This window comes from Physeter macrocephalus, chromosome 2 (assembly GCF_002837175.3).
Source record: "Physeter macrocephalus isolate SW-GA chromosome 2, ASM283717v5, whole genome shotgun sequence".
Taxonomy (NCBI): domain Eukaryota; kingdom Metazoa; phylum Chordata; class Mammalia; order Artiodactyla; family Physeteridae; genus Physeter; species Physeter macrocephalus.
Window position 1 is genome coordinate 41,957,525 of NC_041215.1, and position 26,224 is coordinate 41,983,748.

A 26,224-nucleotide genomic window follows, 5' to 3' on the forward strand; every position below is an offset into this window, starting at 1 on the left:
GATCCTGCCTGTAAGTCTTATTACCTTCAAGTGTGGTATAAAACCCTTTTTAGAGAGAGCGCGTGGTCTCTAGCATCGCGCCTACAGGGCTGCTCTCCTGAGTGGGGATGTGGGCGATGCTATTTCTTCTCGTTCTTTTTACATGAAGACCTGGATCAGAGGTGGCCTCGATTCCACCATCAGAATAAAGGCCAGGCCAGCAGAGTCGATTGGCAGCCTGCTCTGCAGCCAGTGAAGCCTTGTGAGAGGGAGGACTGGTCTGACGTCTGTGGGAGGCCTCTGATGGTGCCAGAAGCTTCCATCTCCAGAGCACGTATCCCAAATTCTAGGTCCGGGAGGAGCTTGCCACGTGCCTCTTTTGCAGACAGCTCCCGTAGCAAAGTGCCTTTCTGAGAACCCCGAGTGTCTCCCTCTGTTTGATGGGAAGTCTGGATGCACTGGGGGCAGACTACAGACCGTCTACACAGAACGGTCTACATGCAGCCCCTGCCCCAGCTCTGGAGGAGGGAACCCGGATGGGACCCTCAGCAGCACCGGCCTCCCTGGCCAGGCCGGAGGCGGGGCTCCCGGGGCTCGCTCGCTCTCGGAGAGCACGGGGCCCACCACAGCCCGCCCGTCTGCAGGGCCAAGGGCTAGGTCCCGCGGAGGCACAGGACAGGGAGCCAAGGAACCAGTTTCCTCTGTCCCCATCAATGTCCTCACCTGTGAGATGGGGACAGCCCGGGTAATAATGAGAGAAGATGCAGCTGGTGCTGCAGACAGAGCAGAAAAGCCCTGTCTTGCAGAGAGCTTGGGCAGTGGGGCAGGCCCGAGGCCACCAGGCTGAGACCAGAAACGCCAGTGCCCTGCCACCTCCCTGTCCCCCCCACCCCCGTCTTCCAAGCTGAGCCCAGGGAGCAGAAGACCTTGGCGCCAGGCCCTGTGCCCTGGGGTTACTAAACGCCCCTCCCACCGCATCCCCTTGTAGATACGTGGGTTTTCTTCCTAGGAGGCCACCGTGAATGCTGAGTTTGCAGTAGAGCCGCCTGAAGTTAATTTTCTGCGCGCAAGAGCCCTGGTGAATACCTTGCCTCTGCATTTGTAAATACCGATAACGTCGTGAAACCCCGGCTCTCTGGCGCGTCTGTTGAAACCCTCTTCAGTGAGGCACTCCTGGCTTATTCGTGTTCATGGCCGGTTAGCAGAGAGCTGCTGCTCTTGCTTCTCCAGCTTGGGGCCTGGCTCTGAGTTGAAGCTCCTCTCCGTCTTTGGGTGTCCCCGGCCTGTCCTCGCTCTGCAGTGTGACTTGATGTGACTTAAGTAGAGCCCTTTGGAGCATCCCGTGCTGTCGTCTTGAATCGGGGAGTCAGGCAGGGTGTGGTGGGAGTGATGGAGAGGCGACCACAAACTCCTGTGCACGGAGCGTGCGTGATTCGGGTGGGACCCAACCTGACCCGGAGTGGCCAGAGGACAGAGGCCCCAGGAGGAGCCAGAGTCCGGGCTGGTGGGACCCAGGGCGGGCGCACCTCGGCTTCCGAAATGGGAACGTGCGTTAGCGGCAGGCTTCCTTCGTGATGTTGCGACCTTTACAAGTTGTACTTTCTAAAAGATTAATTTATTGAGTGTGGGTTGGTTGGTTTGAAGAACAGGAATTCTAAGGCATGAGGCCTGGACCGTGGGCAGGGAGGTGGCCCTGAGTCAGAGTGGTGGCGAGGGAGCTTGGGGAGACTTGGTGGATACAGGGCGGGGCTGAGGAGGATGGGGTGGCGGGGGGAGTAAGACCGGCCGGTGGGCCCTGCTTCCGTCCCTTCATCCTGAGTGGGTCTGCGTCGGGGGAAGGGTGGGCGGCTTCTCTCCTCTCAGGAAATAGGCAGCCCCACGGGAAGGGGGGCTTTGCCCTTCTCTTCTTCTTCAAGAGCTATAAACTCTACACTAAGGGCTGAGGGGCCTCGGAAGCCCCAGCTCCCATCCTGTGAGAGAAGCCACTGAGGCCAGCTGGAGAGAGGTGAGGACCACAGGGGCCCACAGAAAGGAAACAGCACGCTGGGCCACAGGTCTGAGCGGGGAGTGTGTGTGTGTGTGTGTGTGTGCGCGCGCACGCGGGTGCACGCGTGTGTGCGACACAGACATCCCAGGAACAGAGGGGCAGAAACAGCCACAGGCACGCCCTGAAGAGGCGAGGGACCTCGGCAGAGCGTGAGGATGTGCTCCAGCCATTGGGAAGGTCTCCTCGGCGACAGCGGAGGACCGTGACTCACTAGCTCAGCAAGGATGCTGGAGGGGCCTTCCCGACCGCCCAGGGCTTGTGGGACGGAGACCTGCAGCTCACAGAAGGGAGAGCTCCCCGGGGTAGGGGGTTGGGTCACACCCATGGGTGGCTCCGGCGCCCCTCAGCTAAACCTCTGGGGAGCTGCCTGGGGACGGGTCCCCTGTGGCTCTGGGGACCACCTGCTGCTTGAGTGCTTCGTGGTCATCTCTGGGCGTCGGCCCTGGGCTGGCTGCTGCTGTTGCAGCCTCGTGGTCACGGGCGCACGTGCTCGCCCCCCAGGAGGCTGGGCCTGGCGTCTGAGTCCAGGAGGCCAGGGGCAGGAGAAGGAGGAGGGTTTCTTCCTGGCTCCTGACAATTCTCCCCCCTGCCTTGGGGTCTGAGATGAGTTGTGGCGATTTCCACGCTCCTGACGAGCAGTGTACCAGGCAGATGGCTTGAGTTAAGACACAGCAGCTGCTGTAATTCGCCTAAATAAATAAATAGCATAGGCATAAATCTGGATCCCAGCGCCACATTCCATATGGCAACATTTCATGCACAGTGGAGCTCTGGAGACCCCTTTTTGTGTTGGCCAGGAGGAGTGTCCTGTGAAGGAGCTGGTAGCCCCTGTCTCTGACTCAGGTTTCCTTTAGGAAACCCATAAGACCTCCACGTCCCGCCCTCGCCATGCCCTCTGGGTGCCTCCGTCTCCCAGCTGGCTTTCCTAACATCAAGGGGTATCGGGCCACTTAGAGAAGTCGCAGAGCTCCCTGGAGACTGCAGCAGCAAGATGGGCCGGTGCTGCCCTCCTGGGTGCCAGGATCCAGGCAGGGAGCCTCGGAGAGCTCACCAGCAGCCCCAGCATATGCACTGGGAACCGCCAGATTAACACTGGCAGGAGGGCAGGTGGGCCCCGGCAGTTAGTTGGCGGGAGGAAGAGAAAAGAGGGAGCGGGAGTAATGGGGGCGCCAGATGCTCTTCCCCCAACACTTGGAGGCTTTCCAGAGGCAGCAGGAAACCTCAGGTTCTACATCCAGATCCCCTCCCTATCAGCAAGAATCAAGACTTCCGCGAACAAAGCAAAATAGAGATGGTTGGCCTGTGTGTAAATTCTCACTGTTGGGCAAGGGAGGAAGGTGGCATAGCCCAGCCAGCGTCTGCCGGGGCAGGGCTATGATGGTAATCATGATAGTTCTTGTGTGCTGAATACTTCCCAGAGCTAGACTCTGCCAGCTGCTCTGTAAGCATTAATTTAATCCCTGGACCTTCCCTGTGAGGTAAGGATTCTTTATCCCCATTTCACGGAAGAGGAAACTGAGCCACAGAGAGGCTCAGTCATTGGTCCAGGGCCACACAGCTCATAAGAGATGAAGCCAGGACTCAAACCCAGATCTGTCTGGCCTTCCTCTACCACCTTCTCTGAACTGGTCCCCACCGGGCATGTGGGGTACAGGGGACAAGGTGGGTAGGACCCAGGTACCCCAGGTAAGAGGAGAACTTATGTGGCTCTTCTTTGAAATGAGGCCAACACTGTTGGAAACAGAAACAGCTGGTTGTCCTTCACCCCCCTCAGGCAGTGGTCCCAGGCTGATAAAGCAAAGCCACAGGGGTCTCCAGCCCACAGAAAATTCACCTGTTGGGAGACTATGGCACAGGGGAAAGAACACAGACCTGGGATGATTCAGTCCCTGCACTGTGCACCCAGAAACCTCAAGCTGGGGACAGGGCTGGGGCAGGGGTGTTACTATTGCCACCGTCATCCAAGGTCCCGTGACTCAGGTCCAGGACGGCACCTTCCCCAGGAGACCGTCTGACTGCTCTCCAGTGGGGACTAAGGCCACATTACAGGGGTATCTTTAAGCCATTAATTGAGAAAATTAAACATAGTTGGTTTTTTTGGTTTTTTTTTTTGCGGTATGTGGGCCTCTCACTGCTGTGGCCTCTCCCATTGAGGAGCACAGACTCCGGACGCGCAGGCCCAGCGGCCATGGCTCACGGGCCCAGCCGCTCCGCGGCATGTGGGATCTTCCCGGACCGGGGCACGAACCCGTGTCCCCTGCATTGGCAGGCGGACTCTCAACCACTGCGCCACCAGGAAAGGCCAACTTGTTTGTTTTTATTCTTTGTTTTTTGTCTGTTTTAATTCATCTACAATATCTGAATATTCAACTCATTGTCTTGCTTTTCTGGAGTTAAAGATACTGACATTAGATACTGACATATGATAAATAAGAAGTTATTTTTTCCATAAAATAGTGCTTTCCAAAGGCAAAATAATCAAAATTTGTTATTATTTCATTTGGGTTTTATGTGCCTGATGTAAGAAATAGTTGAAACTGTGGAACCCCCTCCCTCCCCTCTCCTCCCTCTCCCCTCTCCCCCACCTTGTCTCTCTCTCACACACATTCAGCCATTTCCCACTTGCTGAGTATTCAGGTTATTTCCAGTTTTTCTCCACTACAGACAGTGCTTCGCTAAGCAGCCTTGAACACACAGCCCCACACACGTGTCCAGGCACACGCATGCCTTTCTCGAGCCTGGATTTCCAGAGATGAGAATGGCTGGGTCACAGGCTGGCTGACGTTTCATTTCTACTGCAGGAGCCCCGAACGAGCTCCCCACGCCTCAGACGGTGGACGGGCGGGGGAAGCCAGGGTGAGGACGACCCCTGCGTCTCTAACCCCTTTCTCTTCCCCCGCAAGGTACGAGGTGACCTGCCAAAGCTCAGAGATGGCCAAGGACATCGTGGTGCCCTCCTTCGACCCCAAGAACAAGCACTGTGTGTTTCAGGGTGACCTCCTGCTGTTCAGCTGTGCCGGCGCCCATCCCAGGCACCGGAGGATCTGCCCCTGCCGGGACTTCATCAAGGGCCAGGTGGCTCTTTGTAAAGACTGTCTCTAGCAGCGACCAGCTCGTCCCCGCACGCACTCTCCTGGGGAAGACGGTGGCTCCAGCCCCACCGGGGCAAGGCCGGTGGGCAGAAATCAATCATTAGGGGACTCTCGCCAGAGCCTGAACTCTTCTGGCGGGAGGTGTCGATTTGGTATTGCTTCCGCTGCGGTCGGAGCATCACAGTGGAGTTCTCACCAAAACAAAACGAGAGTCGACATCAGGCCGGGAGCCTGGCTTCTCCCTGGCACAAATTCATTTTTAATTTTGGAGGAGCTACTGTAGGGAGACTGTCTATGCAGCTGCTCCAGGGTAGAAAGAGAATCTCAAGATTCATTTAAATGAAACAAAACCAGAGGAGGAATTGAGCTAGTTGGAAAAAACTTCATATGGGAACATTCCTAAACCCATTAACTTATTTATTTGGGAGGGAGGGAGGGAGGGGGAGCTGGGGAGGGCAGAGAGGGATTGATCACGTGTCCTGTAACGTCTTTGATTTTCCACTGTTGGCCATCCACCCTCACGATAATATTACTACTGTCCGCTTTGGGCAGGGTGCACCGTGGGGTTGATGGCATGCTTAAGGGCAGCTATGGGGACCTAGCTCCTCAAATTGGATGGTGGCAGAACAGAACAAATCTTGTGTGCTTGCCACACGGCAGCTAGGGGACAGGCAGCCCCTGGCGTGCGGGGGTATGCCTGTGTGGTCCAGAGAGCCCACAGGGACCAAAGATGGGCTGCTTTGCAGCGAGAGGCTCCTTTCCTCTGTCCCACCCCATCCCCAGCCAAAACCACACTCGCACCCACACCCACACCCACATACAACCTTGGCTGTAATTTCTGGTTAGGATTAAAAGAGCTACCCTTGGAGCTCTTGGAGGCCGTGCTCTTTCCCCCTTAAGAGAGTTGTCCTCGAGCTGAGATTTGGACGGGAGTGAAGCTGGTCCCTAAGAACCAGTGGCACCACCGGAGCTGGGTTCTAGACGGATGGGCTTGTGTTGTATTCCCTCTAATGTCTGATGTCACTGAAGTCCAGGGAATGGTGCTCTTGGTGAACTTGATGCTGGCTCGGGGAGCAAGGGCAGGCCAGGATGCACGTGCACCGTCCTGGCCGCTCACCTATGAGTGTGGGTGCGGCTTGCAAGGGGTAGGAATCTGATGCTGGCTTTTACTCCAGGCACAAATATTTGTGGGGAGCGGGGTGGGGGGTGAGCTGCTTGGCAGGTTGGACCAAACCGTAGAGTCACCGCCCCCCTGCTTTTGTGTGAGTTCCCCTGGTCCTGCACACCTCCACCCGTGCTTCAGTGCTGTGCGTGTAAGCGTGTGCGTTTCTGCGATGCCCCTGGCATCTCCGTACTGGTAAGAGTGAGCCCTCCTCTCTCTCCCCCTTATGAGCTGTCCCGTGATCTGTCCAGCCCTCACTCATGCTTCTGAGTGCCTTGGTCGCCGAGCAGAGCAGCTGGGCAAGGCTAATGGCCTGGGTGGGCCTTGGCGACGTGAGGTTAAAGTTAGAATTCTGCTTTCTGAGGACCAGATGGAGTGTGGAGACTTGAGTTATGGGAAGTTAGATTCCTCCTGCTTCTAGATTCTTCTTGGGTGTAAAATTAATATCAAGTGCACAGCCAGCCTTTTTTTCTTAGACCCTCCTGGGTCTTAATTGCACCTCCCATCTTAGAGAATGGAGGGAAGGAGGAAGGGCAGCCAGGGTCTCCCCGACCCCATAGGTGGCCCACATGTGGCAGGGAGAATGCTGGCGGGGAGGTCTCTCTGCTCTGAGCGTGGATGCAGGGGCCCGCCCGTCACAACCTGGCTGAGAACAGCAACAAGAATGGAGGGTGTGAGTGCCTGGGTGCTTTGAAGCTTTGCAAGGGCGGTTTCCTGCAGTGGGAGGAAACAACTGCCATCCCTGCTGTGGGGAACTGCTTTTCCCTACAGATGGAACTCCTGGCTGCAGCCTCGCTAGTGGCAATTTGCTTGAGGGCCCAGACCTGCAATTCCTGGGCCGGTGCTGCCCTCTTCTGGGCTCTTCTGGGAGCTTCCAGTGCTGAGGGCATGAGTGCTGGTGTTTGACCAGCAGGGGGGCCGGCGGGCCGAGACCAGTTTCCCACTCTGCCAGATAAAGCCATTTTGCAAGAGAGAGCTGTTAACAGCCAGCCGAGGAACTCTGAAGGCACGGAAGTTGGAAAGCCCTGTTCTCAGAAAGATGCTGTGCCGGGCTTGTGTTCCAGAAGCTGCAGAGATTGTTTGCTGGCTGCCCCTGAGCTCAGGGACTCTCCACCTTCTGGAGAGTTCCTCGTCTCCACGTCAGGACTCTCAGGTCAGGCAGCCAGGAGAGCACTTCCCCCATTTGAAGATTCCTGGGGCTTCCCCCCATTTCCAGCAATGGAAGTAAGCCAGAGCTCTCTGCCCGCAGGGCTGCTGCTCCTGGGGCAAAGAAACCCACACTCCAGTTCTTGAGGGCATTATGAACAGAGGCGGCGACACTGAATGTATACTGGCTCTCGGGCCTCCACACACGTGGCCCAAGTCTGGTCAGCGACCCAAGAGGGCATTGGGATAGGGACCTCCATCTGCCCTGCGCAGGAAGGGGTGCGATTCCTGCCTGCCCTGGGAGAGGAAGGCGCCTCTCAGAGTGTGGGCTGGGAGCCTTCGATGGTTTTGCCAATGTCGATCTTAATAGAATCCTAAACCAATTAATTGGTAATTAATGACAATTCCACGGGGAGAGAAATCCCCAATCAGGATTAATGTCTTCTTGTGCTCTGAGCATCTCTCATCTCTTGCCTGGTCTTTAGTTTTCGTACATTTTTTTCCTAAAAGATTTGGGATTTTTTTTTTTTTTCCTCCACTGTGATCCTAAGTTCTTAAAAAAAAAACTCGAGGGAAAACATTTAATTTATTAAAGGAGAGAAAGCTTTCCTTTGAAATGTAAAGACTTTCGGGAGTAAAGTTCCTGAAAGGGGAAACACTTCTCACGCCAGTAAACACCTCACTTATTTCTTGTATGTAATTCGATTTGCACACGTACAATTGGAGAAGCTTTTTGCATTTTTGCTTAGATTGGGTTTTGTCACTGCTTATAGTTTACTTTTTGTGTGTTTTGCTGTATGTTTGGAGATATTTCTTTGGTGATATTTATTTTTTCTCTGAGGTGCCTTTTCACTTTTCTTTCGGGTTGGTTTTTGGAATGTGGGGTTGGTTTTTGGAATCTGGGTTTTGTTGAAGGAAGCTAGCAGACTCCTCCAGCTTGGAGATAGGACATGCCCTGGCATCACTGCGGGCAACTCAGGCTGGGTGCCGGAAATGCCCTCCAAGCCCCCCCTGGGCCGTAGGGTAGGGGCACATACACCCCCATGAAGCCATGAGAACCCCCAAGAAAAGGTCTGACTTCCTCCAGACCAGCCCATACCTTCCCAGGCTGCTCGGCCAGGTCTTTGGGTTTGTTTGGGGACTGCTGGTTGACACGTGCCACCCTGGGAGCTTGGTGAGGTCTGGCCGCAGCAGAAGACCAGCCCTACCTGAGGGGTTGCACTGAAGGGAAGCAGGCCCTGCTGAACTCATGGAAGCACTGGCCCCAAACCACTTCATCTGGTTAGCAGGATGAAGGGGAAGAAACATGCACCCACTTTTTTTGTTTCTTTGGCAAATGTGGGGTTCGATAAAAGTGACTACTCAGCTTCCCGGTAAGCTCACTTTGGGGCACCCCAGTGCAGCTCACTGGTAGTGAAGCCACGAGTGTGACCGGGTAGACAAACTGTTCTGTTTATGGGTGGATTTGTGCTTTTTAGACCAGACCAAGGCAGGCCACCCCGTTCTCTGAGGTGGTTTGCCTAGATTGTGTATTTAATGGGGACATTGCTACCCTCTCCCATGCCCCCCCCAATTCTTGATTTTAAAAAAAAAAAGGTCTGTTAACGACAGGCTCTGTTGTGTTACTCTCCCAAGCCTGGAATGTTTTATTTATTGAAAAATATTTTCATTTCCACACTGGCTTCATTCTAACCCCATCCATCCCTATGGGGCTGCAGAGCACCTTCATGTGAAGATATGGATGGATGTAGAGAGACTCAAGACTTCTTTAGGAAGGTAGGAATTTCCTAAAGCGGAGGGCGGGTTCCTTTCCTTCTTGTGGGCTTCAACAAAAAAAATGGAAAACCAAGTTTTTATAGCAAAAGGCCAAATTAGCTGTCTAGTGTCCGATGCAGAAAAAAACTACCCTAGCTTTCTTAGCACTTAGGGTTTTTGCGAGGATTCAGTTTAGCAGTGAATTAGCAGTGAATTAGCAGTGTTTAGCAGTGTCTGGCATATAGTAAGCCCTAGTAAATGTTAAATATTGTTGTTATTCGCCTTTCATAAAATTCAAGAAAGAGCTGAGCTCACTTCCTATCATTGATTCAGAAGTAGTACCTACAGGAGAATACTCCAAGTTGATGGCATGTTGTAGGACGTAGTGGTGGAAGACACCTGAGTCCTGTGTCCACCCTGCTGGTTAAAATGCACTGACTGGAAAATATGCCTGACTTCAGCCCCAGATGGAACTGGGCCACAAGAATTAGCAAACTGAACATAAGAGGATGACCTCTGGCCACATGCTGGACCGCACCCCACTCTTATCTTCTGGACCCTTCCAGGGTTTTTCTTTGCAGAACTTGGTGAGCTGGAAATTAAAATGAATTCTCTGACAGACTGTCCCCTTAAAGTTACCCATCTTCCTCAGAAATGCAATGATAGAGGCGTTTCTGTTTTTTATTGAAGGGGAAAGGAATGACCAATTGAACTTAATCGCTCCCCCAGGAAGCCCCTTCTGGCGCCCCCTGCTGGCCAGGGTGGCTCCTGCACTGTCCAGTCCAAGAGGATTAGGCTCCCAGGCTGGTTAGTTGTCACGTTTCTCTCACATTAAAGGTTATTCTATGGGGGTGGCGGGGGCGTCTTCAGAGCTCCAAGAGGCTGCTCGGGGCTTAATGATGTTTCCCCAGATCACCTGAATGTCAGTTTGTGTTTTTGGTTTTTTTTTTTCCGGGGGTGGGGGTTGGTTTCAGCCTCTTGCTTCCCTAGATAGGTTTAGAATTTTATCTCCTCTCCTATCTTGGCCCTATTCTGCATAGATTGCATTTGTGGAACATGGAGGAATATGTTGGAGTCCGGTGTCTTTTTCAGATCCTTTGGATTCTCTTCAACTGAATCAGCAGTCATTTAAGATTGGAATTTACCTTCTTCAAAGCATCATTTCCTCTATTTTTCCCAGATCTTGTGGAGCCTTCAGATTACCCCCCAGCCCCCTGCATCCGGTGAGGCACGGCAAAGGGACGCAAGGGCAGCCGTGCGTCGGGCAGTGCCCTGTCTGGGTCCATGGGGGCAAGGGTGCTCCTGGAGGCTCAGAGCCTTTGCGGTGCTGGAGGGCTCCCTGGGCCAGCCAGCCAGAAACCTAGCACAGGCAGCCCCCTCTGGCACAGCTGAGATGGAGCACACGTGGGACGCCTTTGCTCACCGGCCTGCCCGGGTATGAACAGGACGAACAAGAGCAGAACAGTCTATGCCAAAGGAGACGGTGACGTCCTTTCTGCTGTAGTTGCTGTCACAGCCTTGATGTCTGTAAGCTAATGGCCATTCGCGTCTGTGTCTTCAGCCAGCTCCTGGTACAACCATTTTCTACTGTTCACTTCTGGGGTTAAGTAGTGCAGGATTCTGCAAATAAGGTGTTGCTGTCAGATGTACTGTACCGGCGTAGAGAGCACTGCTTTGTTTTCCACTGTTGTAGAGAAAACTAGGGAGAACTTTATTTTTCAATAAACTTTTCTTGTGTGACAGATGGAAGTGATTTGGGGGTGGGGCGGGTGGGTACCAGGGCGCCAGCAGGGCCCCGTCCAGCTGCATCCCCCAGCGGTGGCAGCCACTGACTGCATTTCACCGTTTGCAGGTACACTGCCGAAAATGCTGATGGGAAGGTAGGTTTAAGGAATTGGGGAGGTGGGGGGCTCACTATGGAATACCCTTTCCCTTGTATCATCACACCCACCAGTACTAATTGCAGAGCACTCACCCTGCCCTCCGCTCACCTAGAAGGGAATTGAGTTTGCAAGTAGACTGTTGTTTGTTTGTTTTGTAGGTAACTGTACTACGTCAGATGTTTAAAAATCTTGAAGGATGTGCTAGCAAGATAGATAGCCCTTAAGAGGCTATCGGAGGGTTTATTAGACCTGGAACATGTTTCCCCACTTCAGAAAGAGCACTTTGACCCCAGGGCTCAGTGTGGTCCGTGAGCACAGGCCCTGAGAACAAGGAAGTTCAAGTTCATGCTCCCACCAGGGGCTTGTTGTGGGGATGGTGGAGGGCCGTGATGCAGCCTCTCTGAAGCTGGTGAACCGTCTGGTCGCTGCCCAAAGCAGAGACACCATGGGAGACAGCCGGCATGTTTGATGGGACACACGTCCCCAAGAAAGGTGAGCATAACTTGAGTGCCTAAGTTTGGGGGATGCCACAGCATAGCTGCCACAGTGGGAACTATATTAAACAGTAAATACAGGGAGAAAACCTGCAGAAAAGAAACCTACTGAATCTTGCGTTTCCCAGACCTGGACAGTGTCCATCATCTTTTCTGTGCAACATGGTAACAGCCCACAAAACACGCCACAAAATGCCGTTGGTTTAATCGGATGCTTTCAGCAGGCCTTTCTCTCCAAGGTCAGTGACCTCTTAGAAATAGAAAGGACCGCACCACCTCCCCTTCCCCAGCCTAAGGTAGCTGGGGGGCAGGGCACGACCATCCCGGGGCGGGGGTCAGCTCCAGGCACCACCACATGGACGTATGTGGCTACTCTCTTTCTTCCCCTTCCTGAGAGGGGGGTGAGCCTGACCACCACCACCCCCCGACCGACAACCCATGCTTCACCCACAGCAGTGACAACCTTCACCGTCACCCAGACAAGCAGCAGTTGTAGAGGTACAGAATGTTGCGTGTGGGGAGACTGTTTTGTTTTTTTTTGCGGTCCGCGGGCCTCTCACTGTTGTGGCCTCTCCCGTTGCGGAGCACAGGCTCCGGACGCGCAGGCTCAGCGGCCATGGCTTACGGGCCCAGCCGCTCCGCGGCATGTGGGAATCCTCCCGGACCGGGGCACGAACCCGCGTCCCCTGCATCGGCAGGCGGACTCTCAACCACTGCGCCACCAGGGAAGCCCATGGGGAGACCGTTTTTGTGTGTGTGTCTTTAACAGAATCTATGCCTAACGCTGCATAAACCGAGAACAGCTTGTTCCTTAAGACGTGAACAGACTGTAATGTACCATTACCACTTCACACAGCATATAGATAGATAGATAGATACATATATGGATAGATTATATAATTATTTATTACAAATAAACTGTAGTTTCACACCTCTCCAAAAGGGATCCTGTGTTTACACGTACGTTCGGGTTGTGAATGTACAAGAAAAGGTCAGGGGCTGAGTTCGACCATGCAAAAGCTCACACATCTATCACGAAGCACTTTAAAAATAGAATGGTCTCCTCCTTTAGAACAAATCCGGTGTTTAGATTGAGGATTAGTAAAACAGTATGAAATGAATGAAATACATGGACAGAAATTTAGGAAGTGATACAGGATTGAGGGACCAAAGGGTACGGTCTTCCCAAAATCTGCCAGGAGACTCCGGGCCCACGTGGAGGAGCGAGGAGGTGGGTCTGGGGAGCTGCTATCCATTTGAGGCTGGGAGCACCACAGAGGCATTCCACCGAGCAGACATCGTATCCTCCCCACACGAACCGTTTTACTGCAGAAGATGGAAAAGGTCAGTCCTCCCGCCGGAGAGGGGGGCCTGCTCCGTGCTCACTGTCCTACGGTGTTTGGCGGGGGCAGTGGAGGGAGGGCAGGAGTGCAGTCCGACCTGCTGGGGAGACCTGGTTCCCGTGGGCACAAAGAAATTGTTCAGTTAAACATCAGTACCGTCTGCCTGCATGGAAACCTCTCGTGGTCCTGACAGTCCTCATGCAGATGCAGGGCAGCCGGCCCCGGCCACCCTCACTCGAACATCTCGTAGTGGCGCGTCTGCCTCACCCTGGGCACCATGTCGATGAGAAGCCTGCGAAGAGAAGGGCCGGTCACCCCAACACAGACCCTCCGCGGCCCTGGGCTTGAGCACTTGGGAAACAGATGGGGGCTTTCTGTTTTTTATAAATATAATTCACATACTATAGAATTCCTACAATTCAGCGATTTTTACTATCTGCGAACATCACACCCACCTAATTCCAGGACATTTTCATCGCCCCTCAAAAGAAACCCCGTGCCCTCTAGCGGTCACTCCCCACCCCATCTCCCCCTGACAGACAACCACTAACCTACACTCAATCTCCATGGATTTGCCTATTGGGGATAGTTCCTATAAGTGGAATCATTCAAGACGCAGCCTCTGGTAACTGGTTTCTTTCATTGGGCGTGTTTTCGAGGTTCATCCACCCATCAGTAGCATGAGTCGGTATTTCATTCTTTTTATGGCTGAACAAATACTCCACTGCATAGCTCTACCACATTTTATTTATCCATTCATCAGTTAATGGACATTTGGGTTCTTTAAAACGTTGGGCATACAAGTTGTCTCTACTTTTTGCCCACTGCGAATAATGCCACTGTGAATGTTCACGCATAGGTGTTTGCGAGGATGTGTGTTTTCGTTTCGCTGGAGTATATACCAAAGAGTGGGATTGCTGGGCCAAATGGCGGCTCCGTGTTTAACAACATTTTGAGGAACTGCTAAACTATCCCCAAAGCGGCTGAACAATTTACATTCCCACAGGCAAGATATGGAGGTTCTGATTTCTCCACTTTCTCACCAACTCTGACTGTCTCTCTTTTATTATAGCCATCGTAGTGGGAGAGAGGAAGCATGTTAACATTTAAAAGCTCAGCGCCTTTGAGAAACTTCTCTTTTCAAAGGCCCACTCCAGCCTAGATGCTGGATGCAGAGCCAGCGATGCCTGCTGGGCACTTCTTCAGTGAGAGGCCTCAGGCTGGGCTAGAACCAACTCTACACGTAGCCCTTCTGCACCGAGTCCCTTTTGTAAAAAGTTCTCTAAGTGTGAGGTCCCGGCATCTGTAGCAGGTGGCAGAGGGGGCTTTAAGGGTGAGGACACCCCCACAAACGCCTCCCCGGTGCATCATTGCGACCCTCACTATAGAGAAAGAAAGGGGCACAAATCTTTAGGCACGAAGGGTTAAAAAGGGAGGACCATTCGGTGAACTATAAAGACAGCAGACAAAAGCGGACCCTTTGTGGCTGAAAGCCTAGGCCCCTGGGTCCAAGTCCTTGCCTCACTTCTGTTGCAGCCACCAGAGTACGTGACGGCTGCAGGGGGCTTTTCCAGTCTCCTGACCTCCCCCGGGGGCGAGAGGGTCCCAGGTACAAGACACGATCCCAAGACACGATCGTCAGGGGTGGGGAGTATAGCACCCGTGGCCGCCCGGAGAGCAAAGAGGAAACAGCACTTACTTGACCCCGTAGGCGAATATGGTGAGGCCAATCAGCACTCCGATGCTGCCGTCCAGGTACCAGACCGCCGAGTTGTGCTTGAACACCTCGGCGCTCAGAAGAATGGAGAAGCCCATCACGGCCCCCACGAGGGAGTTAAACCCTGGAAGAGAAGCAGAGAGGGCCTGAGGGCAGTGCCCAGTGAACTTGCTTAGCCACCAGGAAAACTACCCAAATGCCAGGCATGCCTCTGCATCCCGGAACGTGTACTGGAAGGGATGTTCCAGAAGCACTTCTCGGGTGATAGCCACCACCCCAGACACCCACATGGTCTGACAAGTCTCTGCTCACATGTCACCAGAGACCTCCCTGGATGGAGCTGTCACCCTCACCGTCCATCCCCTGCCAGGCACCATGCCCAGGGGACAGCCTGTGTATGGTTCCTGTCGTCTCCCTCCCATGCCCTAGGAACACAGGTCTCCAGAGGGGCAGGGGCACCAGGCCTGCCAAACACACAGGGGACATTCAATACTCAGTGACTCACATCTGTCCAGTGTCTGCCGGCCAGGTACAGAGCTGGGATCGTCTCAACCCTGTGAAGTCAGGTTATCACCCTCGTTTTACCAATGAGAAAACTAAGTTGAGCGGAGTGAGTGAGGTTTAATAAACTGACCAGGGTTGTACAGATTGAGAGGGCGCAGGGCTGGGATTCTGCCTGAACCCATGTTCTTTCTCTGCCGTGTCTCCTAAGTCACCCAAGGATTTTTGACTCTCCAGGAAGGAAATGCAAAGACTAGGATTAGCTACCTGGTTGCAGAAAGGGCAACCCACCCAGAACTGGAGCTAACAGACGTTGATCACCGTCTCCTTTCACACACGTCACCTCAGTGGGTCCCCGCGACTGAGGCATCGCACTTCCAGTCTACCTGTGGGTTTTCCAAGGCCACATGGGAAGGGAATGGTTTAGAGGGGTTCCTGGGGTCTCGCCGTGCCGTGAGCCACAAGGCTCCTCGCCTGCCCCAGCATAACTGGCGCCTGAGAGCAGGTGCAGGTCCACGCTGCCCGGTGGTCCCCTGGCAGCTGCCCATGCAGGCCAGTAACCTCTCTGACAGCAGGCCTGCTCCGTGCCCTGGCAACTCCGCCTGGGTAAAGGCGCCAGGCTTCTGCTGAATAACCTTAAATGCATTCACTGTGGGCTGCACCACCGCGGGGGTGTGGGGTGTTCTAAATGAAGAGCTGGGGGAGAGGAAGAAGAGTGTAGGGTAAAGACTTAGGCCAAGCCCTTTCTCAGGATCCACGGGGTAGACCTCAACAGGCTGCCCCTCAACCATGGGACCAAGATGAAGCTGGGCCTGCAAGGACGTCTCTGATTGCCTGTTGCATCACACCCTCTTCTCTCCCCTCAAATCTCCATCATCTCCCCACTCCAGGTCTCAGCTGAGGACTCGGCCTTGTACTTCTTAGAGCACACAGGCTCAGACACCAACACTTCATCTTCCCAACACCAAGTCCACAGCACCCACCTATGCCTGCTGCCCTCACATACTCAGCTGCTTCTCCAGTTACTGCCATTCCTACGTAAGAAAGACTGGCGCCTTCATCCCTGTTCACTGAAGGGCTTTGCTCTTGAATTTCTTCTCCCTCTCCTGGGTCACTCCCACTGGGATAAGTCTTAGCATCATCACCCACCTCCACCTCCTTCCTTGACCCACCACACGATCCCCCTTCACGACCGCCCTTTGCAAAACTCCCTGGATAGCTGGCTACCCCATCACACCTCCCACTCGGGTCCCTCCGTCCCCCCAGTGCTGCCCTGGTCCTGGATGGCTCCCGGCTGCCACAGGCCGTGGGTAACGCCTCGTCCCCATCGTACGCCCTCCTAATGAGAACACGTCTCTTCAGCCTCAAGTGACTGCGCTCTGCTGCGTTCCCTCTTTGCACTCTAGCTGCCCCTTCTCAGTCCCCTTTGCTAGACCCTCCTCCTCGCCCCCATCTGCATGCCTGGCTTAGTCCCCTGAACATTTCCTCCGCCTATATTCTCCGGCCAGGTTCTCACCTCCATCCCATAAGCCAGCATCTCCCTAGCTCTCTTGCGTCCTGACCTTTCCCCTCCGCTGCAGACATCTAAGCATCTCAAACGGAACAAGCTCCGAGCAAACACTGCTGCCTCCCAAAGACTCACCCTCCGGCCACGCTCTCTGTAAACAGCGCCCCCGTGCGCCTAGCTGCTGAAGCCAAACGTCTAGGAGCCCAGCCTGGACTTTTCTCACATCCCGAATCTCGTCCACCCATCAAGTCATTCTTGCCAAGTGTCACCCCCGAAACCCGCCTCCAGTCCACCCCCTGCCCGCATCCCCCATCCTCACCATGATTCCCCTCGTGGCAGCCAGACTGACCTCTGTAGCGACCAGCAGCCCAGTTCTGAAAACCATCCAGACTCTCCACGGTGGGCGAGTCCTGTGGTGACCAACCCCTCCCTCCTCGGCCGCACCAGGCCCGCCGATCCGCTCCTCCTCCCCCCTCTGGCCACGCCGCCGCCTGCAGCCGCCAGCCCCGGCCTCCCCCTCCGCCGGCCGGACCCCTCGTCCTGGGGCCTCCCACGCCGCCTCCCCAGCCTGGACTCAGAGCCCCTAAGGCGGCTCCTCCCTCCGCCAGCCACACCCACCTAGCGGTGCGCCCTTGCTGCTGCTTCGAGGTTCTCCGGGGCTCTGCTCTCGCTAACATGACATTTTTACCATTTTTCTTTTTGCAGACATCCCTCTCTTTCCCACCAGAAATGCCGGCGTAAGGACGGGAGTTTTGTGTCTCTCCTTGCTCTGCTCCAAGTCCCAGCACAGGGGCTGGCACTTCTCGGGGACTCGACTGATGGCTGCATTAAATACTGAGTTAACAGATGGAGGGAAGGGGGAGGGGAAGGCATGGACATGGCCTTAGTCATGGACTCCCACCGGCCGGGCTGGGCCGTCCCGAGGGAGAGAGGAAGCCACCGCTGCCCAGGCTCTGGGGGCCTCCCTGCTGAGGCGGGCCTGCGGCTAGAGCTCTGGGGAGACAGCCCCCACGAGAGGTGGAGGATTTACCCCTGAACCTCAGGGTGTGGGCTGGGGCCCCCTGGAGAGCCAAACTTCCCCACTGGCTTCTGAGGCTCTCCACAAGGTGAGCCTTCCAACCCAGTTTCACCTCAATACAGGTGACATGGGTTAGCAAAGGCGAACCCCTCCACCTTCCTGCCACCGGGGACCATATCCTCCAGAGGCCTGTCCAGGGAACTGGGTGGAGAGAGGGGCTGGAACTTGCTGGGCGCCTGCGGCGGGTGAGGGCTATTCCAGGCGGGGCCTCCACCTGCCCTGCCGTGTCTACCTGGGGATCCCGGCCCACTGTCCACAGGGAGCACTTCTACCCCTCCCCCAAGGCCTCCACTGCAGACAGCAGACCTGACAGAGAGCTTTCTCTGGGTGCCCTGGGGGTAGCGGGAGGGCAGGGCTGGCATCAGCTTCACCTGACATGTGCCCCACCAGTGCCAGGTCCCAAGGCCAAATCTCTAAGCCTTCCACCTTCGACCGACAGGAGACAGGCGCCCTTCCCCATGCTACGTCCTGGCCTCCCCTTCTCAGGGCCGCCCCGGGACAAGGCTGCAACCCAGGCCCCTGTGTCGTTAGTTTTAGTTTCCGTAGCTCCTCCAAAAGCACTCAGCATGCTCCCCATCTCTGTTCGCCATGCAGCTCATGTAGCTGACAACTCCGCCCTTCTGTCACCGCAGAGTCTCTCCCAGTTCCTCGCACGCAAAGCGCTTTGGAACTCCCCCCTCTCTGTCCTGCCCATGGTTTTGGCCTCTGCATATCACACCCTCAATTCTGCTTCCATCTCTCCCCAAGGAGGGGGACAGTGGGTCCACTCTGAGACGGGGGAGGCCATATTTCTCTCCTGTCTTCTGATACATCAGGATCATCAAGATATTTCCCCTCTCCCATTAGAAGAGGCTGGCATTTACCCTCTTGCGTCTGGCTGTCCCTTGAATCTCCCTGTTCTTTTTAACAAATGGAATCAGACCAGTCCTCTTAAAAAAAAGTCTCTGCAGCCCACGTTTTTTCTCAGAAGGCCACCAAAAGCTTCCACGGAGACCACTACTCCGTCAAGGGGCTACCTGGGCTGGAGTTTACCCTTCAGGCATCAAGTTGGGGGAATTTTGTTTTGGGGGGTGGCTACAGGAAAAAGGCAGAGACGAGCTGGAGATGGCTGCTGCCCCAGGGCAGACTGGAATCCTTCACTCTTCTTTCTCCATCTTTATCGTGGGTACCAGTGGGCCCCCGGGGCCCCCGGAGAAGCCCAGAGGAGCTCAGAAAGGCTGCAGAGGGTGGGAGGTTCCCCCAGACAGCCACTAGATGTCCACTCACTCCACCAAGTCACCGGGCTCTGCCAGCCAAGGACCCACCAGCCTCCCCTTTCGACAGTGGGGGGACCCACCCACCCCATGCAGACTCCGGATGGTTCACAGCTGATGGAACTTTCACCTTGTTCACCCATACCTTCCAGGAGTCTCTGACCTGCTCCACTCTGCCCACCTGTGGTTATGACGGAGCCTGGCCCATTTCAGCTGCACCTCTTATGAGCCTGTGCAGGGAAACAGCACACCCAGACTGGGGGACGACTCTGCACCCACCCTGCCGCCTCCTTCAGAATTTTAGAGGCTTCCGAGCGGCAGCTACTCCCCAGGAAGAACACTGAGCCCACAGGCCACCCATCTTCCTAACGAGGCACACAAGGCCCCACCGGTCACTCACCTCTGGGCCGCTGTTCCCCACCCCACCCAGGCCCATACGCTTGTTCTATCTGCCTGTTAAAACCAGGGCTCTTGCCAAAAATAAACCCTGTCATCATCTTAGAAAACAAAATAATGTCTGAGGCGATCTTGATTAGAGGCTTTAACAGTCTGGCTTTGATGAGTAGACAAGAATCTGTGTAATTAAGCACATATTAATTTTATGCAGGAAATTCTGACTCGAAGTTGTTCATGTACTTGAAAACAACCACAGACTCTTGATACTTTAGAACAGTCAACCCAGGCCCCTTAACTCGGGTTTCCAGCTGTCCTGCGGGCAGCACTGGAGCCTGGCTGCTAGCCCCTCGTTCAGAACTCCCCCCAGGTACCTTTCCACAATCTTCCTCTGTCTGATTTGTAGTATTAACTTGCTGCCCCAAATCCTTTTGCCTTAAATAATACAAAGCCAGCTTCAGCCTAGTTCTGATAGCAATGATCGCATGCTGCCTAAATATCCAAAGCAAGAAAACCAACCAGACATGATTTCCTGCGCTGCACAGCACAGCGTGGGGAGGGAAGTCTGGAATTTACCCGCACCCTGTCGTCCCCATTCCCCTGAAGATCTGCCTCCTGACTGTAAGGGCACGACCCAGGGACAAAGGAGCAGTACTTCCATCCTGCTCTTGAACCACGGAGAGGGGTCATCACAAAGAGAAGTGGACGGTATAAGTGAAAACTGCTCCACCAACAGGGTGGCGCAGCCTGGCCCGGTCCACACAGAGCTCCAGCTTAGCAACCAGCCGCCTCGCCAGGTGACAGGTGAGACCCACCCGCCCTCCCTCCCTCCCAGCACCAGAAGCGATTGGCTGGGCTTGGAGAGAACGCACTTGGCCTGGCCCCTTGCCCTGGGCCCGACCAACAGTAACGGCAGGCAGGCATGGCTCCCAAAGCCCAGCCAGCCCCCGACCTCCCCACGTGAGGGAAGAACAGAGAGGAGATACTTACGGATGGTTCCCTAGTTCTGCTAATCAATGAATGAGGAAAATCGGGATCCCAGACAAGGCAATTAGCAGGAGGCTGTAATTACTGCCGCCTATTTAGCTGACACTCCCACCAAGCGGGAGACTGCAGAGTGCGCCAACCACGCCCCCTGATGGCGGGGAGGGAGCCCTCATAGGCGACTGGCTAGGGGACCTGGGTGCTGCCTCAGCTCTTTGCAATCGCGCCCTCTGTCTTGCTCTGCCTGTCTGTCTCTCCTCAACCTCCACAGCCAATTCATCCCCAGCCCTGCCCATGTTATAAATATCACCGACCCTTCCTCCATTCCCCCATATCCCCACCCCCGACCCAGGCCACCACCCCGAGGGCTCCCCAGAGACCTCTCCCCTCCCTGAGGCCTCTCCGCTCTGTTCTCTACCTTGATGGCCACAAGTCTCTTTTAAAAAATCCATCATGTCACCTCGTCTGTTTAAACATTTAGCAAAACATCCAAAATCCCACACTTGACCTAACGTCCTGAATGGTCTGCCCTCGCCCACTCGTTGGGGCCCCTCATCCTCCCCTCTTTCCTCTCACGCCGCGGATGCCCCAGGCTCCCTCCCAACTCGGCTTCCTCTGCGCGAGGAGTGCCTGTCCCCGGCTTTCCGCCTGTCGGTGGAACAATTTTCACTTAAACCATCCACTTCTCTTTGTAATGACCCTTCTCCCTGGGTCAAGAGCAGGATGGAAGTACTGCTTATGCATGTGGATGGTTTTGTATGTGAAAATGATGACATCAGGAGTTATTTCATTAGAAAACACATACTTCTCATCAGGGGCTTCTCTTATACCATACAAAATGGTGGGACGTAAGAACAAGTGAAGCCTAAATAGAAACAGCATCTGGAACGCCTATACGGAGTTAGTTGAAGTCACCAGTCGAGGGAGGGGCACCCACTGTTCTGAGAAGAAGGGGGTCAAGCCCCGTGGTCATAGGTAGGGAGGGGACAGGGCCTCCTGCCTCGTGGCCTGGGAGGAAGGTCTGACTGCTGGGTCCACATTCAGGCTCCCGGCCCAGTGTCTCGGCTGCAATCATCTGAATACAGAAAGTGCTGATATCTGTAAGTCAGAGGGGCTCTCTGACTTAAGGGATCAACTCAGGGCAGACAGAGGAATGCCTGCTGGGTACTCACCACCCGGAGCCCCGAAAACTGTGCTGACGGGTGCAGCTTCCCCCAGGCCTGCCTTCCCGTCCCTCGTGTGCAAGGTAAAGAGACTTGGAAAGGAAGGAACAGAACACGTCGCTGGAGATTCAAGGTCCAGCCAGACCTCTGCTCTGTTCAGGCCTAAAGGGTGCAGGCAGAGCTGTGCCCCTCAGAGCAACAGAAAGGAACCTCGAAGGTGGCTGGAGAACCCACACCTAAACTCCTGGTTAATGCTCTCAGCACAAGGCCGCCTGTGCTCTCATTCCTAAAAAAAGGAGGATTCCACAGCCAAAGGAGGCGTTTTCTTTTCCAGCTTAAAAAACACCAGACCACAAAACTCACAGGGAGTGAACACTTCTCCCCCAATCCTGGAAGCATCACTGTGACCTCCTGCCTGCCTGCCCCACCGCACAAAAGCCCAGCTCCACACACGGCAGGGCATCAGCACAGGATGGGGAGTCCAAGTCCATACCGTGTCACCATGCTCGTCACTTGGGAGAGAAGGGCCCTCTGACTGCCATCCGCCCCGTCCTCAACGGATAACAGCTACCCACACGTGACTGCACCCACGTATTTCACATAGGAGAGAACTCTGAGAATCTGAGGAGGAGGGAGTGGTTCTTTCCTTAAAAAAGAAATCATGGGAATTCCCTGGCGGGCCAGTGGTTAGGACGCAGCACTTTCACTGCTGGGGCCCGGATTCAATCCCTAGTTGGGGAACTAAGATCTCACAGGCTGTGCAGCGTAGTCGGAAAAAAAAAAGAAAGAAAGAAAGGGGGAGAGGGAGAGAGGGAGAGGGAGAGAGAGAGAGAGAGAGAGAGAGAGAGAGAGAGAGAGAGAGAGAGAGAGAGAGAGAGGAGAGAGAGAGAGAGAGAGAGAGAGAGACCTAACAACCTCTGCTCTACTTTGTGCAGGCATATCCACCAATCCACCAGCTTTTACCCTTGGACCTCCCACCCCAGGGCACAGGGGCTCAGGTCCCTACTCCCCACCCCCAGAAACTTCACACGTCCCAGGATAAAGAAAAAGAAGACAGCCAGGCAGTAGTGTCCATCACGTTTCTAGTTTACATGCCAGCACTAGTCTGCAAAAACGGAAACGTGCTTTCTCTACCTTCACACATCCCTCTCTGTCAGCCCAAACGCCACGCAGGAAGCTCCTCCTGACCCACAGGACACAGAGGGGCACTTCCGCCTGGTTTGGGTCTTAAGCAGAGAACAACGGCTCATTTCCCTGGCGAAGCCCTGGTCACTGCAACTTGAACTCCCAGGTAAGCGTTTCACTAGCTGGAGGGGGAAATGGGCGTGGAGCATTCACCACGGAAACCTGCACAGAATCCAGGGAAGACATTTACTTTTTATTTGGAGCAATGCACATCAAATGCAAGGCTCTGGGAAGCCCTTTGTGCTCCATGATTGCCTGGGGAGCCGTGAGCCACCCTGGTAGGAGGTCCCGGTGGAGGTGATTCAGGAAGAGTGTACTCAATTCCTAGGGCACAAGACATCTGCCCTGATAGGAAACCCTGAGAATCACTAAACAGCCTGGGTGGAGGGGAGGACAGTGAGAAACAGATTCCAAATTGTTGAGCTCTTCTGCAAGACGAGCAGCTAAAAGTGACCCAAACAGCACCTTCCCTCACTGTGAGCTCAGCCCCTAGACACACTGGCCTTACTCACCATCGGTTATGAGGGCTCTGCTGGTCAGAACCTTCCCCAGCATAAACTTCAGCACAGCCAGGATGCTGCAAAGGATCCCACTTAAAATGGAGACGCTGAACAGGAAATCATCCTAGAAGAGAAAGTTCCAGATTTCAACAGTTCAGCTCAGGCTAGAGCAGATTGCAAACCACTGGCCTTTGTTCCCAGAACAAATCATCAGTGGAGTATGCTGCCACCAGGTGGAGTATATTGCTTGTTTTTATACCTCAGTTACCTGTGTCACTGGGAATCGAAAAAGATGATCAAAAACAAATAATCCAGACTTATATTTCCTTAGAAACCGATTACAGACTTCTTTTCCCGTAGGAGGTTCCCCTTCCCGCTATATTCTGCCCAAATGGTTGGCAATCACTGATCAATAACGGAGTTGGTCAAATGCTAAAAACAGTGACTTCTATGTAGAGTTTTCCACGGAGAAGTCAAAAAGCAGCTGACTGCAAAGTCCGGAACATGTAAGTAGACCACTGGCCTAAGAACAGCCCCAGCTGAACTTGCCATGGGGTCCATTATGGCTGGAGCGACTTACAACCATATTTTTTCCTTAACTTCACACAAGCAACTGGAAGTTCAAATATAGCCTTCAAGGTGGGAAAAGGTATCTAAAAATATAGTCCGCTATTGATGTTTTATCTTAGCACTTCCTATAAGTTGTTAGCTTACCTTTGCAAGCAAATGCACGAGTCACATATGCAAAAGTGAGTAGCCTATATCTATCTCCTGACAGCAGGGCCCATAGGGCCTCTCAGCTTCGGGCTCCCAGGCATCACTCCCATGAAACACAGCCTCCAGATTCCCCAATATTAAAATGCCACTGCCAGCAGAAATCTCACAAAGCATCATATATACTCAAAGAAATAGGATTCCTTAAGCTGTTTATTAGTCAAATAACAGAAAGCTGGGAAAGAGGGAAGACAGCCTGTTTCCCCGGGTTCAAAACTCAGCAAAGTGATCTGAAAAATCACCTTACTGGAAACAGGGTATCTGCAAAGCATCAAAGCATCTCCCCCAAGGGAACTAAGATCCCACATGCCACACGGTGCAGCAAAAAAGCAAAAACAAAAAGCACCTCCTCCACAGCACTGATCAATGGTGGTTGGTTTTAACAGATGTCCACAAATCCTGTGCTACTCCCTCCCCAAAAAGGCACAGCTTAATGCCCTCCTCCACCGAGCGTCGACTGGACTCATGACTCGTAGCTAACAAACAGAACACAGAAAAGAGGAAAGTAGTGACTTTACAGGGGGGAAACCCAGTAAGTGATCAGGATGAGCATGACCATGCATAAGTGATGCTGCTATCATGTGCCTCCGGATAGGATGGGACGTAAAGAAGAAGGCCTCTGGGTGTTCTACCCCCAAATCCATAACCTCCGTTGAATCGTGAAAAACCACCAAACAAACCCACGTTGAGGACAGTCTACAAAACACCTGAGCGCTACTTTTCATACATGTCAAGGTCATGAAATTTCAAGGTCGTGAAAGACAAGGAACCACCGAGAAATTGTCACAGATTGGAGGCTAAGGAGATGGGAGGACGAAATGCCACAGAAACAGAAAAGGTTCATTACATGGGAAAGCTGGAGAAATCAGCACAGAGGCTGGAGTTGTGTTAATAGTGTTGTCATCCCCTAGTTTGGGTAATGGCACCCTGGTTATCTACGTGAGACGTTAACCTTAGGGGAGGCTGGAGGAAGGGAATATGGGACCCCTCTGTAATGTCTTTATAACTGATGTATAAATCTGAAGTTATTTCAAATTTTGAAGTTTTAAAAAATAATCACCTCACTGAAGTTTCACTTCCTCAAATGACCAGTAAGGACTGTGCCAAACCTGGCCTCTGGACGGATCCCCAGTCCCTGCTGTGCATGAGGTTAATGCACCAGGGGCCACGGGGGCGGGCGGTGGGGAAGGACCCCCAAATCCAAGCTCTCTTCGTGCAGAAACTCAGTCTAATTATGGGAGAGGGTGCCCGTAAGAAAAAAGGCAAACATGATTAAGGAATCACGTACCAACATAGACCCAGATGCGGATAAGATTCAAAAAGCCTAAGTGGGTGGCACTTCCCTGGTGGCGCAGTGGCCAAGATTCCACGCTCCCAATGCAGGGGGCCTGGGTTCGATCCCTGGTCAGGGAACTAGATCCCACGTACATGCCGCAACTAAGAGTTCACATGCCGCAACTTAGGAGTCCGCCTGCAGCAACTAAGAACCGGTGCAACCAAATCAATTAATTAATTAATTATTTTTTAAAAAGCCTAAGTTGGGAGACTGAGGCAGTCCCTTAAGTACTGTGAGGCCCCAGATTGAGAAGGTGAAGTCTCACTTTGCTCACCCTATGCCTAAAACCTTTCTGGCTTCACCCGATCTGTTGGCAAAGCCCTCACCCCTACATGATCAGAGATACAGAAAGGCTGTGTTCACCCTATCTAGGTCCCAGGGAGCTGGGGGGTTGAGATTCCGCTCCCACCCCCAGATGCACCTTGAGAAGAGCCAGCATGGCTTTGCTGGTCCTCCCCTGGGTCTGCTAACCCGGGGAGCAAACTGCTGAACGGGGGCTTGGCTGACAAAGGGCAGTGATCCGCCAGCAGATCTTTGCTCAAACCTAGACGTCATTGCTTACTGGGGAAACAAACCCAAGCTCTCAAATTTCAATTCTCTCTTCCAGAAAGAGCAGTATGATACCCACAGCCCCCAGCAGGCAGCTGATGTGCAATAAAACGTAGCAACTGTTATTAAAGGCCCCAAATGCGTTACCCACACACTCACTTATTCCACCAAACAGCCACGCCAGGTGCTAATGGTGAGCCCCAAAGTATGGTAAGCATCCCTATAAAAGAAACATAGGGAATTTATTACCTAGAAAGAAGCACACACGGTGCAATGTAAAAAAAACGTAAGAGAGGGCTTCCCTGGTGGCGCAGCGGTTGCGCGTCCGCCTGCCGATGCAGGGGAGCCGGGTTCGCGCCCCGGTCTGGGAGGATCCCACGTGC

General features: G+C 53.8%; 3 protein-coding genes and 1 long non-coding RNA gene across 11 annotated transcripts in view; 3 read left to right on the forward strand and 1 right to left on the reverse strand.

Annotated features, from left to right (window-relative positions):
- The window catches only part of MGAT5 (alpha-1,6-mannosylglycoprotein 6-beta-N-acetylglucosaminyltransferase), a 32,643-nt gene extending 21,709 nt beyond the window's left edge, over positions 1–10,934 (forward strand). Inside the window, exons 4-6 of one of the 7 annotated variants that reach the window (XM_028501655.2) lie at positions 4,930–5,200; positions 9,145–9,988; positions 10,222–10,934. In XM_028501655.2, coding sequence (XP_028357456.1) covers positions 4,930–5,128 — 199 coding nt within the window. In that variant the 3' untranslated portion in view covers positions 5,129–5,200; positions 9,145–9,988; positions 10,222–10,934. Of the gene's footprint in view, positions 1–4,929; positions 5,201–9,144 lie in introns of all 7 variants that reach the window. The other 6 variants (XM_028501657.2, XM_028501658.2, XM_028501663.2 and 3 more) reach the window with 6 other exon arrangements.
- Positions 10,935–10,991: 57 nt separating this feature from the next.
- Positions 10,992–13,952, forward strand: LOC114488072 (uncharacterized). Of its 2 annotated transcripts, none has more exons than XM_028501682.2 (3): positions 10,992–11,556; positions 11,687–12,056; positions 12,758–13,952. In XM_028501682.2, exons 1-3 carry the CDS (start codon positions 11,533–11,535, stop codon positions 13,045–13,047), a joined length of 684 nt encoding a protein of 227 aa, XP_028357483.1. In that variant the 5' UTR covers positions 10,992–11,532; the 3' UTR covers positions 13,048–13,952. The 2 variants fall into 2 exon arrangements, with proteins under 2 accessions (XP_028357483.1, XP_028333123.1); XM_028477322.2 differs by having other exon boundaries at positions 11,798–12,056.
- TMEM163 (transmembrane protein 163) overlaps positions 12,626–26,224 on the reverse strand; it is a 287,547-nt gene continuing 273,948 nt past the window's right edge. The window contains exons 6-8 of the mRNA XM_024122336.2: positions 23,195–23,306; positions 14,601–14,742; positions 12,626–13,193 (exon numbers count right to left, since the gene is read on the reverse strand). Coding sequence (XP_023978104.1) covers positions 13,133–13,193; positions 14,601–14,742; positions 23,195–23,306 — 315 coding nt within the window. The 3' untranslated portion in view covers positions 12,626–13,132. The remainder of the gene's footprint in view (positions 13,194–14,600; positions 14,743–23,194; positions 23,307–26,224) is intronic.
- LOC114483968 (uncharacterized) lies at positions 15,739–25,015 on the forward strand. The gene is made up of 4 exons (XR_003676321.2): positions 15,739–16,157; positions 22,433–22,788; positions 23,543–23,688; positions 24,552–25,015. It is a non-coding gene; the product is annotated as an uncharacterized lncRNA (long non-coding RNA).